General features: G+C 30.2%; 1 protein-coding gene across 1 annotated transcript in view; it reads left to right on the top strand.

Annotated features, from left to right (window-relative positions):
* Positions 1–4613: 4613 nt before the first annotated feature.
* LOC143067338 (uncharacterized) overlaps positions 4614–17202 on the top strand; it is a 52507-nt gene continuing 39918 nt past the window's right edge. Inside the window, exon 1 of the mRNA XM_076240510.1 lies at positions 4614–5006. Coding sequence (XP_076096625.1) covers positions 4940–5006 — 67 coding nt within the window. The 5' untranslated portion in view covers positions 4614–4939. The remainder of the gene's footprint in view (positions 5007–17202) is intronic.

Raw genomic sequence — 17202 nt, 5'->3', positions numbered from 1 at the left:
TTGTTTTCGACTAGTGAGTTTGAATATCTCCTGGTATTTTGTGTCCCCCTTTTTATTTTTTTACATCTTAAAGCAAACGAATCTTTCTTGTCCTTGCCTATGTCCGTTAGGTCTCTTGAATCAATGTCCCATTACCCAACATCCTTATTTCAATTTAAACATGCATCATTTGATATTTTCTTTCGCTGTGAAATATTACTGCCAAAATAGCACAACCTGAAATTAGTAATTTATTTAAAGACCAGTGTATGGATGTCACAATGAAAGCATATATGTATACCATTTTCATTAAATATTATACTAGAGATTAAAGAAACAACAGACACGGCTTCCTCCGCCTCATTTTTAGACTTATATCCCGAATTTGACTTACACAGTCATTTCAGTACCAGAATCTCTGACACACGAGACGATTTCAATTTTGAAATTATAAATTCCCCCCACCTTAGTAGCATTATACCAACTTCACCTGCATATGGGATATATATATTTCCCAACTTATTCGATATTCAAGAGCTTGCAGCTCCTACTCAGACTTTGTAAAACGTCATCAGTGTCTGAGTAGAAAGTTGATGAACCAGGGGTATGTCAAAGTACGTCTCGTCCTTTTTCTAAAAAAGTTCATCAACTTCACAGATAATACACGATGGTCTTGGTGTATAGATTCTGCGTACTGATGTTGTTTATCATCTTAACAACGTGTTTTATAGTTCTTTCATTTGTCTTTGTTCTATTATTAATATAACTTTTACTGTTGAATGGTTTTATGTGATATCCGTTTGGCGTTGCTCGGTACTCATCAATGTATTGTCTTTCATTTTTTGGTGGCGTGTTTTGTATATGTGATTTTTTGTATTTCTTTGGTTCTTATAACGTGACTCTGTACTTTAAAAGATCCCGTCAGTATGATATTGTTCTATTTTATGTCATTATGATATATATGTAAATTTTAAAATTGTTTTATGCACATTGAACGACAAATCTGTGTGACGTATAAATTTTTTTGACGTCAGACACACAAATCAATGAATGTGTTTGTAGATAGATGTTTTTGTGTTCTGTTAAATTGTTCCTTTTAAAATTGTTATACGATGATGACTGATGTACCCATATTTTGACTATTTTATTTATTGTGTCTGTTTAGTTAACGCATCAATGTAAATATAACGGAATTTGATGATACTGTCACAAAGTGAGAGAGTTAGCGCTATAAAACCAGGTTTAATCCACCATTTTATACATTTGAAAATGCCTGTACAAAGTCAGGAATATGACAGTTCTTGTCCATTCGTTTTTGATGCGTTTTGTTATTTGATTTTGTCATGTGATTATGGACTTTCCGAATTGATTTTCCTCTAAGTTCAGTATTTTTGTGATTTTACTTTTTACATAGTCCTTTGCATTTAGAAACCAAAGCTGAAAAACCATATTTTTCACAGATACTAGTTTACCTATGAAGTTCAGTTATTTTTGAAACACAAACTTCATTATGTATTATTGTTCCGTAAAAGTACTGTTTTATTTCTTAATAAGTTTTCAATGACAGATGCATTAAACGCACTTAACTATTCACATTGAAGTTTAGAATTTGTATTGACATTCATATCAAATGAACGCACATCAAGGCGTTAAAAACATAACTCTTTAATTAATCAATTTATTGTCGATATTTAATGAAATTAACTTTAAATTTTGAATGAAATTAAAATCAATGAACAAACTAAAGAGTTATAGATTGACATCCTGTCGTTTGAAATATTATGCAATCACTTATTCCTTAACTTCATGAATAAGACGTTATTTTATAATCTTTAATGAACAGCCGAGTTAACGTCTATACTTTCTTAAACTTAGAACACTTGTCAAGCATTACGAATTTCATCATTCTATATTTCGTGTCACCATTAGAGATGTGAATATATTTACTAATTCTACAGACAGTAATTTATACAAAAATTTTTGTTACATAATATATAAATGTATTTTGTTTGTATATTAGTTTAAAGGTTTTAGTAAGTGCCCAAGGAAACCAAAATATCTTCAACGCAGCGAGAAAATCCCGTATTTATCCTAGCACTTAAACAATTATGTCTACTAGTCTAGTAAAATGGACACCAAACTTAACACCGAAACAAAGGAACCAACATTTAAGAAAAACACACACGAGCGTCCAGACGTGGTACAGGCACCAACTGCAGAGATGTTTAATATGTTTTGTGAAATCTCAAATCCCTTACACATCAAGCAAATGAAGAAAGCAGAAAAAACACACATCAATATGCACAGTAAAATATTCAGTCCAAGTCCGATGTTAGAAGAGATAAGAGAAAACCAAAGCAAAATTGACAATAATAGAAAATCAAAGATAATTATGCAAGTTATACCTTAAGAGAAATGAAACTTACACGTTATATGTTTCATGCGTCGGTAATGCTTTTTTGGATTTACTTTTATCATAAACGATCAAAGCCGAATATTTGAAACTCACTGTTAAAAAGATACTAAACTTTTGAATAGCTGTATACACGAAAAAGACTTATAATAATACGAAATCTATCTCTTCAACTTTGTACTTGTTTGGCTTTTTAACTGTTTTGATATGAGCGTCACTGATGAGTCTGGTGTAGACGAAACGCACGTCTGGCGTATTAAATTATAATCCTGGTATCTTTGATAACTATTTAAATAAACTCATCATAGATACCAGGATTAAATTTTATAATTACGCCAAACGCGCGTTTCGTCTTCAAAAGACTCATCAGTCACGCTCGAATAAAAAAATGTTTAAAAGGCCAAATAGAGTACACAGTTGAAGAGCATTGAGGACCAAAATTCCTAAAAGTTTTGCCAAATACAGCTAAGGTAATCTATTCCTGAGGTAGAAATGCCTTAGTTTTGAAAAATTCAAAGTTTTGTTAACAGTTGATTTATAATTATGAACATATCAATGATAACTCAAGTCAACACAGAAGTGATGACTACTGGGCTGGTGATACCCTCGGAGAAATAAATCTCCACCAGCAGTGGCATCGAACCAGTGGTTGCAAATAAACTCATCATAGATACCAGGATAAAAACTTTATATTTACGCCAAACGCGCGTTTCGTCTACAAAAGACTCATCAGTGACGCTCGAATCAAAAAATGTTTAAAAGGCCAAATAGAGTACAAAATTGAAGAGCAAAAGTTTTGTCAAATATAGCTAAGGTAATCTATTCCTGAGGTAGAAATTCCTTCGTTTTTGAAAAATTCAAAGTTTTGTTAACAGTTAATTTATTATTATGAACATATCAATGATAACTCAAGTCAACACAGAAGTGATGACTACTGGGCTGGTTATACCCTCGAGGAAATAAATCTCCACCAGCAGTGGTATCGAGCCATTAGTTGCAAATAAACTCATCATAGATACCAGGATTAAAACTTTTGTATTTACGCCAGACTCGCGTTTTGTCTACAAAAGACTCATCAGTCACGCTCGAATCAAAAAATGTTTAAAAGGCCAAATAGAGTACAAAAGTAAAGAGCATTGAGAACCAAAATTCCTAAAAGTTTTGTCAAATATAGCTAAGGTAATCTATTCCTGAGGTAGAAATGCCTTAGTTTTTGAAAAATTCAAAGTTTTGTTAACAGTTAATTTATAATTATGACAATATCAATGATAACTCAAGTCAACACAGAAGTGGTGACTAGTGGGCTGGTGATACCCTCGAAGAAATAAATCTCCACCAGCAGTGGCATCGACCCAGTGGTTGCAAATAAACTCATCATACTTTCACTGATGGATTTAAAGCCTCATATCATGTCAGTGCTAAAGTATTTAGTGCCAGGTAGACGACACAATTAACTGCAACCGTCTTTACACTTTATTCTTATATCGTTCCGTTATACCACTGTTACAAATTTATACGCGTGGATATGAGGAATCAAAAACAAGTTGTGTTAACGTTATCCTAATGTGTTATGACTGTACCATGTCAGGAATCTTTCATTACTTACCATCTACTTAAAGTGTTATCCGTTCAATACGAGTAGTAATAAGGTTTTTATTTATACATTGCTAAACACGTTGTTTTAAATTGTTGTTATTTGTTGGTTTTTTTTGCGGATAGTGTTCTCAATGAACTTCATCCTAACATCCTAATATCACCATGTGCATATGTGTTTTTACTGAAATTTACCCTTAAAAGGAACTTTCTGAAATTTTTAAAGTTTACAATTACATAAACGATACCAATTGTTCTGCACCAGATGACCGTTTTGACAATTAATGTCTCTTCAGTGATTCTCGGACAAACAGCTCGTATGAAACTGGTTCCCATTTACCTCACTATTTGAAGCTTCTCTATATATTTGTTTTATTATTTATTTCAACTCTGGTAAAACTAATTGATCATTTATGAGTAATTGTAATATTTCGTGGTACAATTCCCATGAAAGATAATTAAGTATTTTTAAAGGTAATGGCCTGTTTTTATCTTGCTAAAGTATCAGCCAATAAAGGATAATATAGTTTCCTGATATAATTTATGGATATATACTCAGGAAAAAGTGAATGACCAGGATTCTAAACAGAAGTTATGACATATACGATAAAAGTTCAATTTAATGAAATGTTTGCCAATTTGTTTTTTTACACATATTGATTCGGTTGTTTGATCAGACCAATTATTTATTATTTAAAACTTTAACATGTACACACAGAATGCCAAAGCAGCTTTCTAACCCGAGATGGAACAGTCTACCGGTAATCAATGAGAATGATTATTACCACGTATCTCAGCGTAGATAGTTTAAAATCTGAGTTAAAGACATTGTGTTCATACCATTGACTAAGGAGTATTATGAGCCATAACAGTCATAATTTTATTTCAAGAAATTCAAAAAATATTTTTTTTCGACAAAGTATTATTACATTGTGAAATTTTTTTATAGTGACTATGAAAGATTTTGGAACAGTACTGGCTTTCCTCATATTCTTTAAATCAGTATTCATGCCGACAGGAGGTAAGTCAAATTAGTTGATTTTATTTTATTATGTCTCTGTAAGTAGCTTGACATTGTCTTTACTTGTGAATTTAAAAAAAAATAACTGATCGAGAAATTCATATTTAAAAAAAAATTAATAATGCTAAAACGTCTTTTTCAAACCTTCAAGTGTGCAAGGTTATACTGTTTTGCGGAGGTGTGTTTTTTTTTTGTTGTTTTTTTTTTGTGATCCGTAATTGGTATTATTTTTTTCATTTTCTAATTTTCATCCGCTAAGTACGAGTGAAACTTTATGAATTTGATCAAGATAAATACAAATAAAAAACTTATTTAGCATACTATGTCATTACACAATTTTTTTTAACAACATCAAAGTTTTTCTGTAATGAGTATCAAAGAATGTAACGATGCGATGACAATGATTATAAACACTGGTATTGCTAAATGGGCCCTTGTTTCTATTGCGACTAGCATTTGACATAGAGATTTTATCAAAATATTAATTTGCACCACATAGTATTATAAAACAGATGATTTCTTAATATACGAAATATTCTTATAAAAGCATATACATGATTATACTTATTGTAATCGTTACGATGTTGGTTTTGACGTGAACAGAAAACATTAAAGCAAGTAATATGTGTTTTGCAAACATATACAAGTGATTAGTAGTTTGATCGCGTCTTTGGAACTTGTTTCTTTACCATTATTTTTGGCCGTTAATGACAAACCTGTAACAGAGTCCCTAGTCGACTTCATTTGAGAAATATTGCTTACATTTCATGCAAATATATAAACGGCATATTATTTGTAAGAATCTACTATATTGCAAATGTAAAACAAATACTGTTGACCTAATCATACTTTGACTAAATCAATTGTTGTAAATGATCGTTGTCCTTTTTGAAAGGTTTGTTTAATCCACATTTTCTACATAAAGTTATATCTGTACCATGTCTGGAATATGCTGTTTCCCATTCGTTAGATTTATTTTAGCCTTTGATTTTTGTAAATGGACTTTCCGTTTTGAATTCCTTTGAGTTCCAAATTATTGTTTTTTTTTTTTTACTTTTTAAAATTTGTAACAGACTTCGGCAAAATACTCAAATGACAAAAGGGCCGAATTTTGCGTCTTAAATATGAATATGGCATTTTCTTGAGGATTGAGGATGTTCCATTGTCTCATTCTCAGCACCTGTTTTAGGCATACAACACATACCCCACAACACTCATCAAGAAGGAAATCTTTAAAAATCATAGAACTGTTCTATGTTGCTTTGGAATGAAAAACTGGATATCCCTTCACTCTTTTGGACACCTAAACTACATACGTTATAATGCTGGTCTTTCAAGTGACCCATACAACCTCTTTTTAGATCATTTTCATCAATTTTGTCAGAAATTAAAGACAAGCTTCAAACTTATTGTAACTACTCTAATGACGGCCTGAATCGATGTAGATACTAAAGTTTTGGAACATCTTTCACAGTACATAAGTCTCTTTTCTCTTGTAACAGTATTCAAACATATTACTTTTCTTCCCTTTATACAAATATTTCCTATTCCAAATCAAAAAAAAAAAACTAAAAAAAATGGTCCTGCTTTGTTCCACAAAAATAATAACCAACACTGATGCAGTCAAGTCTATTTTCTTAGGGAGTGATAAATCGTTCTTTCTAAACAAAACAGTCTGATTTTAAAACTAACATTAGCAATTATTTGATTACACTATTGACAACATATTTGTTAAGTTTGGAGGTGATGTTTTTCAACTAACAATCACCATTTCTACGGTTCCAACTGTGTTCTTCTTCTTGCCATCTTGTTCATTTATTCACATGAGAATTACTTCATACAGGTGCTTCATAGAAGGAATGAAAAGCAGTACTTAGAATATGTACTTCAAGATCATCGTTTATCATTTTTGAAGATCGGAATATTTATCACAAGTTCTTAATATCTACCGATGAACTAATTTTGAAAAAGGACGAGGCGTTCTTTGACATAACACCGGTTTATCAACTTTTTACTCAGACTTTGGTGCCATGCTTAAAAGTCTGGGTAGCAGCTGTAAGCTGTTGTCCATTCGTTTTTGATGTGTTTTGTCATTTGATTTTGCCATGTGATTATGGACTTTCCGATTAGATTTTCTTCTGAGTTCAGTAATTTTGTGATTTAACTTTTGAATACCGTACGAGTTGGGAAATGTATATACCCTATACAAGTGAAGTTGTTTTAACTTAGGTGGTGGAAATAGAGAATTTCAAAATAAAAATCATCTCGTATTTTTTCACGTGACAATCGCAGACCGATGTACTCGAAACATTAAATGTAAAAAAGTAGAGTTCAGTTTTTTTAATTGTAACGTGCTAAGGAATTTGTTGAACACTCGGAAAATTTGTGACATAAAAGATCTTTACATTTGATATGTACATGATTTCCCCCCATTTTTTAAAGTCATTATGCAGCAAAGAATTATATGTGTTTTAGATTTCAGTTTCCTAAGCTTCATATACAATTATCTCAATAAATACCAAACATAAAACATCGTGTTTTTGGATGTATCTTTCTTATTGCACATTTTAACAAACAATTTCCTCTAAATGTACAATTGTTGTTCAGAAATAATTTTTGACCAGTATCGTCACCGGCATTGTTTTATTATTGATATTTCGCGATATTTTCAGAAGAAGAATAAATTGTCTATTTATTTTCTTTCACTAGACTTCCAACTTTTAACACATATATATAGCTTACTACTTTAAAACAATCGTTTAAATTAAAAAGTTCTACGGCACTTAATGATAATTGTATTATGGTGTGGTACTAATTCCCATGGCAAATAATTAAGTATTTCTAATGCTAATGAAAGATTTATATCTATATAAGCTAACAATCAATATTTGCAAATTCAGTTACTAAGTTATCTTTATAAAAGATGTAAAATGAATGTGTAAATGATCAAGAAATAAAGGATTAAAAGTATTAAAAAAAAACCAATTTTTAAATAAGTTGCATTTTTCTGTAATGAAATTGATTAGACAGATACGCATAACTAGCTTTTGCATTATCTATTGCAGCGTTTTATACCAATAGAATAGCTTTTCTTCGATAGCAGATTTCAATTAAAATGTCTTTAATCATTGTAAAGTGATTCTCGTATCTATGAAAATTTACGGTCTGTTTCAAATAGAAAGTTTCTTTACCTTTATTCTCTGACGACCTGCTTGTACCAAAGATGTGATATTACAGAACGATTTTCATCAAATATTAATAAATAAAACTTCTGGAAATAGTTAATTTGCATTGCAAATATTCAGATTCATTGTATGTATTTAATATACTTAGGAATATGTAATTCGGTTGAAAAGTAAGAACAGTAGAGAAAACAACCATGTACCATAACAATATTGAATATGTGCACACATTATCATTAATTCTGAATACGTAAAAGGGCAATAAATGAAAGCTGACAGCTCTGCTAAAATATAACTAACACATTTAGTAATGGTGGATGTCGTTGTTTCTAGTCTGAATTTTAAATAATGATTTTAATACTAATATAAAAAGATGTAGCTTGATTGCAAATGAGACAACCATGCTCTATAGATGAAGAAGATATAATGAACTATATATCACCGTACGTTATTTTACAATAAGATTATCCAAGACCGTAAAGTAAGCTATAAGAGTCCAAAACATGATAAAATGTGAATCAATTCAAAAGATGAAATACAAACCCAAACACGCATAAACTATCAATGGTCATCGTTTATGGATTTCAATTTTCATGGACTCAATTATCGAACGTTAGCTAGATTGATTGAATCTGTTCAGACATAGTTGTCATTTTCAAAAGTTTTTAGAATATTAGTGACATCAACTTTTTATTTATTTGACAAAAAAAAATCAAATTTAAATAAGAATTGTATATTCCATAATCATAGCTTCGTAATTGTTATCTTTAGTTGCACAGACAAAACAAAAACAGTTCATTTTATTTTCTTCAAACATTTTTATTTTGTAGTGAATAAATATTTAGAAAATTCGGATTAAACATCGTATAATTACTGTTTACAAAGAGAATTAAGTTACAAATACATTTATTTAATGTCTTTGCCAAATATGTTTTAATAAAAAAAATTACAGATCAAAAGTGTTTTTGATGTTTCATCAGTTAAAATGTACACTCGAAACCAATGTTGGGGAAACAAAACACAAAAAAGATCTATGCCGCACAACAAAATAGGTCAAGGTTAAACATTACGTACAAAAGTTATGGTTCTTAATTACAGCTATTTGTAAGATCCAGGAAGGGGGTGATTTATGTATATCTCAGAACTGTTTTATTCTTTAATAGACAGCTAAGACAGAAATGAAGGTTGCAGGCTAATTTTTTTCATTTTGTTGAATGGTTGCTATGGAAATATGCAGTGATTTTGTTCAGGAATTTATGATGAAATCGGACAGAAATCGAAAAATGTCTGCTTTTTGGTTGCAGCAATTTTATGATAATAAGAATTGCAAGAGAAAAATAATTTCTACACATTTTTTTACATTATTTGAAGTTTATATTTTGATGTTCAGATTGTAAATTGTTTTTATATATAAGGCTAAAATGGTATTCAAAAAGTTGCATAAATCTGTATTTTCACATTTTCTAAAAATAACTTAAATTATTATAAACTATGATTGCAGCTTAAAGTTCATATATTGAATTATTGAAAACCGGAAAAAAAACATCTGTTTGTTTTTTGTAATTTTGTGTTACCATGGCAACAAATCATTGTACAATTCATAAAAAAAGACAAAACAGAATACTTATTCATTATCCACATGTTTACTGTTTGTTATATCAATGCAATTTAACAGACTGTAAAAGCTTCAATTTGTTTTAGAATCATAAAAAAAAGAATAGAAATGGCTAGAAGACCATAACAAAGCAAAAAAGCCCTAGCAACCGACCTGAATTTGCTGAAATAATTCAGAATCAGAATTAAGCACATGGAAATCAATGTATTGAATCCATTTAAAAAGTGGAGTTTGACTTGTATATTCCACAGTTAGATAGTTCACTCTAGATCTGCTTTTGGTAACCATGGAAATAAAAAAGTTCAGATTTGAAACAAACTATTACCTTAATATATCTGTTTTGCAGCACTGTAAATGTACTTCTTTCAACCATAATCAACAAGCAATTTTATTTCTCTATATTTACAACTCAATAGTACAATGATGAAATACGTTTTTAGTGAAACACACAGTATATAATACACAAATTAATAAAGTGATAAAATTAGCAATGTACAAAATGTATATGATATAATTCCAGTATGAGACATTGAGTGCAATGAGGTAGGTTTTATAAAAACATTATAAGAATATGATATAGAATATATCAACAGGAGATTATAAAACAAAAAATAGATATAAGAATATATGGTATGAGTGCCAATGAGACAACTCTCCATCCAAATGTACATTTCTGTATTATCTAAAATAGATATAAATAAAAAAATTCTCAGATTTTTACATTGAGTCTATATACTACATAATTGTAAGAGATATTATCACATGTATTTTACAAAATAAATACAATTTTTGTTCAATTGTATACTGTATATAAATTACAATTAACATAATTAAACAACAGTTGTACTTATTTGTAAAAAGGTTGTCAGTACCTTTTCCTATTCTAAAAAGTGCCCATACCTCCACTCGCACAATTACCCCTTTCAATTTTTAGCAGCTGGAGAACAGATACATGTACATGTAAATGTACAAAATGTTGCCTATTCAATATCACAACAAATCTTCCTTAGTTTCTCATATATTTATAGACTTCTACAGATGTCTGTACAAAAATGGAAGGTTTCAAATAAACGATACTGTAATTTTGAGTAAATATCCGAAACCTGTAATCATTTACCCCCTCCCCCTTAACTGAAATTGTTTTGCCAACATACTACAAGTTAAAAGCTTGGGTACTGAAATATTACCAAATTATCAAATAGCATGCTTATTTATCTTAAAATGTATGATTATTACCTGATCCTATTGGTAGCACAACTTCTCTGGTCCCGAAAAGGAGGTGTGACAGTCTGGTCGGATTCTGGTTAGTATTTTACCAGGTGATCAGGATGTCCACATAAAATGCCATTCCTCCTCCACTTGATACCCATGATAGAAAATATGCCAGCCTGATAACAAATCAAAGCATGACAAATGCCTCTCATTGTACGCATGTACATTTTCCAAGTTTTTAGGAAATCAAATGATTTCGAGTGTCCTTTGTACATTCCTTGATCAAAATCACAGCATTTTTAGAGGGAGAGACGTTAGAAATGGAACATTTAACAGTACTAAAGCATGAAAAACTACATTTCATCTCACCGTCTGCTGACATGGTTGCTCATATGGAATATAAACAATACACCTTTTATGGTTTTCTAGATAGAGAGCTCCATATCTATAAGGGGAAAGGGAGATAATTTCAGGCAAACTAACAAATTTGTAAATTTAGTTTTCTACACTTTTATTATAAAAACCAAAACTTTTTTTACATGATAAACATAGAGGAGTTATGAAACTTCAATTTGATGTATAACGTGGATGCAAACAATATAGGTCACTGTTACAATTTGCAAACCAACCCGTTAAGATAGCTATGAAAGGCCCAGGACTCATCTAGTTTGAATCAATAAAAAAAATCTAACATTTTGATTCGTACTAATTGATTAAAGGAAAAACAAACATGACTACAACCAACAACAACTACTGAATTACAAGCTTGGAACAAGCAACATTAGAATGCGACAGGGTGAGCACGTTTGAATGTAATTTACCTTCCCGCAGCCAGTTGGTATTTAAATTTCACATGAAGAAGAATTGATACCGAGTCATTTGAAAAGAAAATGAATACTATTTAAAGAGATATGTTTCTGACACAAAACTGCTCCAACAGAGAAGAAATACGATTTAACATATCTTTTAATATTTAAAATGTTTGTCCAACTTCTGATTGTTACATTTTGACCGATTGCATATTCACATTTATTGTGATGCATGCATAGCAGAAGACCCTACAAAGGACTCATCAGTGACGTTCGAATCTAAAAAAGTAAAAAAAAATCCAAATAAAGTACGAAGTCGAAGAGCATTGAGGACAAAAATTCCTAAAAGTTTTGCCGAATACAACATATTACCCTTTTGAATAAAGGAATTCTTACATATTTTTTAGGTAAATTCTTTTGATATTATTTTTAATGGTTCTGATTATGCTTATATTGTTTCGTTTCTAATAGATAAATACACTTTAAAACTCAGCAGAACGTTAATTTCATAGTATACATCAGTTACATTAAATGTCTATATAGAGAAAAATGCTCCTTTAACACGAAACTGAAATATACAAGTTTAGATATGATCTAAACGACTATTTCATTACACTGGAACTCAACAAAGTTCATGACCTAGAGGTTATAAACTTTATTCCATCGGGAATATATTGGAAATAGTGTCGTCAGGTTATTAAATATAAAAAAGAAGATGTGGTATGATTGCCAATGAGACAATTATCCACAAAAGACCAAAATGACACAGAAATTAACAACTATGGATCACCGTACGGCCTTCAACAATGAGCAAAGCCCATACCGCATAGTCAGCTATAAAAGGCCCCGATAAGAAAATGTAAAACAATTCAAAAGAGAAAACTAACGGCCTTATTTATGTTGGATTCGTGTAGATCTGTTTTAGTTTAATATGTTATACTGTTGTATTTCTTTCTGTCGGTTATCATTTTTTGCGATGGCGTTGTCTGTTTTTCATCAACATATGGGTTTGAATAACATTTCCGTATCGTCTGCCTTTCTCTCATTAAAAACTCTCTCAACTATCACAACAGTGATATAAATGGAAGAAATTGTCAATTGATTTTCATTTGAATAAATGCATGAATATTGTGGATATTAGCACGGCCCATCGTATTTTAGTATATCATCACATTATTTTGATACTTACTATACTAAGTTATTTAATACAGAATCTTTAGCTAAAGATATTAAATTGCTTATCATTGTTAGTATCAAATTTCCAATAAAAAAATACCTAATATACAAACAAATGAATTTTCCTTCCGTTTTGTTTATTTCAATTTTAAAAGAAATGGTTTATAAAAACTATGTAATGAATTAAAGTTTATTTAGTCGTTTATAAATGATTTCACACAAGCTGAACAAGGCTTTTGTTGGAATATATTGACAATATGACAATCAATAACTGTTTTAATACAAAAATTAGAATTGGGGTTTTCTTGAAGGTATAGTCAACCTTTTTATTGGGGAAAGAACATTTAATTGAACTTAAAACATCTTTGATAAAAAGTTGTGGGACGTCAATTTGGTATTTGGTGTAATAGCTTTGTTTTCTGAATACAATGTTCCCGTATTCAATTATAATTTTATTATATGACATTCTGCCAATCATTATGGAATAAGTTTTAAAACATTTATGGAAGATTTATACGCTTGGCTTTCAATTTTTGGCTGTGGGCGTCCAAGTTTGATCTAAAAAAAACTGTTGGTATTTGCCACTCATGTACGAAGCGTTGGTATTTTTTCCAAGCAATGGTTCGATGCCTTTGCCTGTTAATTATGACTCTCCAAGGGCACCATAATTTCAGAAGTCAATGATTCGGCACTGACTTGGTTTAAAACGTACTCTTCTTAACAAATTTTTCGTTCATAAATTGAGAAAATGTTAAGAAACTATGGTTATAACTTTCTCAGTAAAGTTCACCAATGATCTGCTCACGTTAGCAAGTTCTTAAACATCTTTATATTTTACATTTTTGGTTTTAACGAGAATGTAGTATGAGTGCCAACGAAACAACTCTACATCCAAGTCACAATATGTAAAAGTAAACCATTATAGGTCAAAGTACGGTCTTCAACACGGAGCCTAAGTCTATTTATTTTGTTCACACATTTTTGTCAATATAATGGAATTGTATACGACTGGCATATAATTGAGAGGTTTAGCTAGATAAACACCAGATTTAAGGTAGCACAATAAAAAGATTTTATGCCTCCAATTTCCCACTTTTAAAATGCTGTAAATTTCTTTATAATGCTTGATTTTTTTAAAAGAGATATTTATGGATAGCTAACAGATTACTATTTCAAATTAATGCAATGTTAGTTTTATACAACAACTTTGCAATCAATTATAATTTTAACTGAGTCTACAAAATGTTGCAAGAAATTTCCACTTTCAATTAAAATTAGCTTCTTTATGGATACCCTGAGAGGGTTGATTTTATTATATGTTGTTCCTAGAACCATTATATACAAAAATGTGTCCAATATTTTGGATAGAATGTATAAACCTAATCAAACATTATGTGGCAAGGTTGTTCACACGAATTACAGATTTATGAGAGAATGGAATACGGAAGGGATAATTTAAGACACCCTTTTTTAGCTCCTGCTGTGTTGATTAAGATTTCGTAAAATTTTCCTGTATAGTTATAGAGGTGATAGAGCTTAATTCATTTAAATGAACTGACCAAGATGTTTCCATTAATTGCAAAAAAATTGATTACATAATTATTTCATAACAAAGAAATTGCATTCATTAAATAGTTATCAAAGGTACCAGGATAATAATTAGTACGCCAGACGCGCGTTTCGTCTACATAAGACTCATCAGTGACGCTCATATCATAAAAAGATTAATCTTTTATCTATCTATATATACCTCTTTTATTAATTTATATGCAGTCTTAAGAAAGTAACAGCATTTTAAAGGTTGGAGATTGGAAGTAACAAATCTTTGTATTGTGCTACCTTAATGAACCATTTTCTACATGCAGAAATGTCTGTACCAAGTCAGAAATATGGCAGTTGTTTTCCACTAGTTTGAAGAGTCTGAGGTTTTCATTTTGCTATTTAATAAGGGACTTTCCGTTGTGGATTTTTCCTTGACGTTATTTTTGTTATTTAATGTTTATGGCAACACTATGACCAAACTTTAAATAAAATCATCTTAGATACCAGGATTAAATTTTGTATTTTGTCTACAAAAGACTCATCAGTGACACTCGAATCCAAAAAAGTTAAAAAGGCCAAATAATGTACGAAGTTGAAGAGCATTGAGGACCAAAATTCCTAAATGTTTTTCAAATATAGCTAAGGTAATCTTTTCCTGAGGTAGAAAAGACTAAGTATTTGAAAAATTCAAAAGTTTTGCAAACAGTTAATTTATAAATATGACCATATCAATGATAATTCACGCAAGCACAAAAGTGTTGACTACTGACTTGGCTCGTGATAATTATTAGGTGCATTTTTATGTATTTTCAAATGTATGAGCTATCCCACGTCCATCCACATAACGTTTTATTTTGTATCTACACAGGTATATCACTTACAAATGAAATAACGCAGGAATGATTAATCTTACTAAAATAAAAAGAGCAAACAAAAATTGCTTCAAAAATATTCTATATATTTCGGATATTGACAGAATAGATAATACTTTCAGTTAAAGATTTGTAGTTTTAACTTTGAATGAATAAGAATATTTGTTGAAACCTATAAAAGGGTCCGCTTCCATTAAAACAGATATATATGGATTATCGAGATATTTGCTTTTTGTGCTTCCTTGTAACATTTCTTTTTATAGTGATTAAGATTATGTCACAAAGTTGAATGCTGTACCCCTATATTTGATATTTTTACCTATGATATATGTTTGTTTGTTCACGCATTGTTGTGGAATTGCATGCGACTGTACTACAAGTGAGAAGTTTAGCTAGCTATAAAACCATGTTTAATCCACTATTTTCTACATAATAAAATGCCTGTACCAAGTAAAGAATATGACAGGTATTTGAAAATAGATAAATAAAGAATATTTACCTTATATAATACATAAAAAATAAATATCATCACTACTAAATTTAAATTAGGTACGTACTATATGTTCGGTTCATAAAAGGGAAGCGGTTGTGTTTAAAAATGTCCCTAATCTCAAATTAATTTCGAAATTTCTCAAATTCGTGGAATAACAGAAAGAATCTATATGTAATGCAATTCAATGAATTATTTTTATACTCAATATTTCTTTTCTATGGATTATACGGTCATTAAAGACAAGAATATCTAGTAAAACGATGACATGAAATAAAACAAGACACATTTCTGAGCGCTCAATCCTCTCCATGTTTATGTCGATCAGTGTTCGCCTTTGTAATTTCATATTTTGATGAATATTTGATACAGCAACGTCATGCAAAAGTCTTGTACAATAACCAAAGTAATTATGAATACAGAACTCTAACAAAGATTATAATATTGATAAAACTAATGTTGTTGCTATTTCCAGGACATTATTTATCTTCTTTCATTTTGCACCAACTGTAAATTAAAAATAAAAGAGGAAATTCAAACATTACTTTATCAAGAACGATTTTATATTCTGTTGGCATATTTGCCAATATTTGATAAATCATTATTGTGATCAATTTTAAAAGTGAATTATTGTGATATTTATTCCATAATTCGCAGCACGTTATCCAAATTAGCTCTTCTACATATATTTTGGGATAACTGTCGATTAATTTTTTAAGAAGAATCATTTGTTACAAAGATTGACCAATTACAATTGTCAAACAAAATATCAGGCAAATTACTAACACAGAAGCGATAGCATGTAATCAGGGTAATTTTATCAACATAAATTTTAGGCGATGATGAATGATCCAGGACTGCTGAAAGCAAATGACGTAAATGCAGGTACAAAAATAACAGCGGGTTTTGGAAAAGAATATTGAAACTTTAGCAAGAAATGTTTACAAAAATAAAAATAAAAAAGTTAACAACGCTTTTTTTTAATTCTCGATAACAATTACCATGGTCTTGTCTTTTTGTTGATCTTTACGGTTAATGATTTGGTTTTAGATTCGACTGAAAATGAGAACATTTGTTGATATAAAGGTAGTAATATTTGCGCATATTGGGTCCGATGAAAATGAGTGTGCATTACCGGTTATATAGTGAGAGCATAAGAATAACACATTCAAAATGAATTTGAAAGATTATTCAGATCGACTAATTCATTTCTAACGGTGTATCATCTGTTCTAATTTAGACAAAAGTTCTATACTTAATGTGTTATTCATCGTATTATGTACGGAAAATAAAACAAG

This window comes from Mytilus galloprovincialis, chromosome 3 (assembly GCF_965363235.1).
Source record: "Mytilus galloprovincialis chromosome 3, xbMytGall1.hap1.1, whole genome shotgun sequence".
Lineage (NCBI taxonomy): Eukaryota > Metazoa > Mollusca > Bivalvia > Mytilida > Mytilidae > Mytilus > Mytilus galloprovincialis.
Note: the sequence above shows the minus strand (reverse complement) of the source record. Positions and strands in the feature narration are given on the sequence as shown.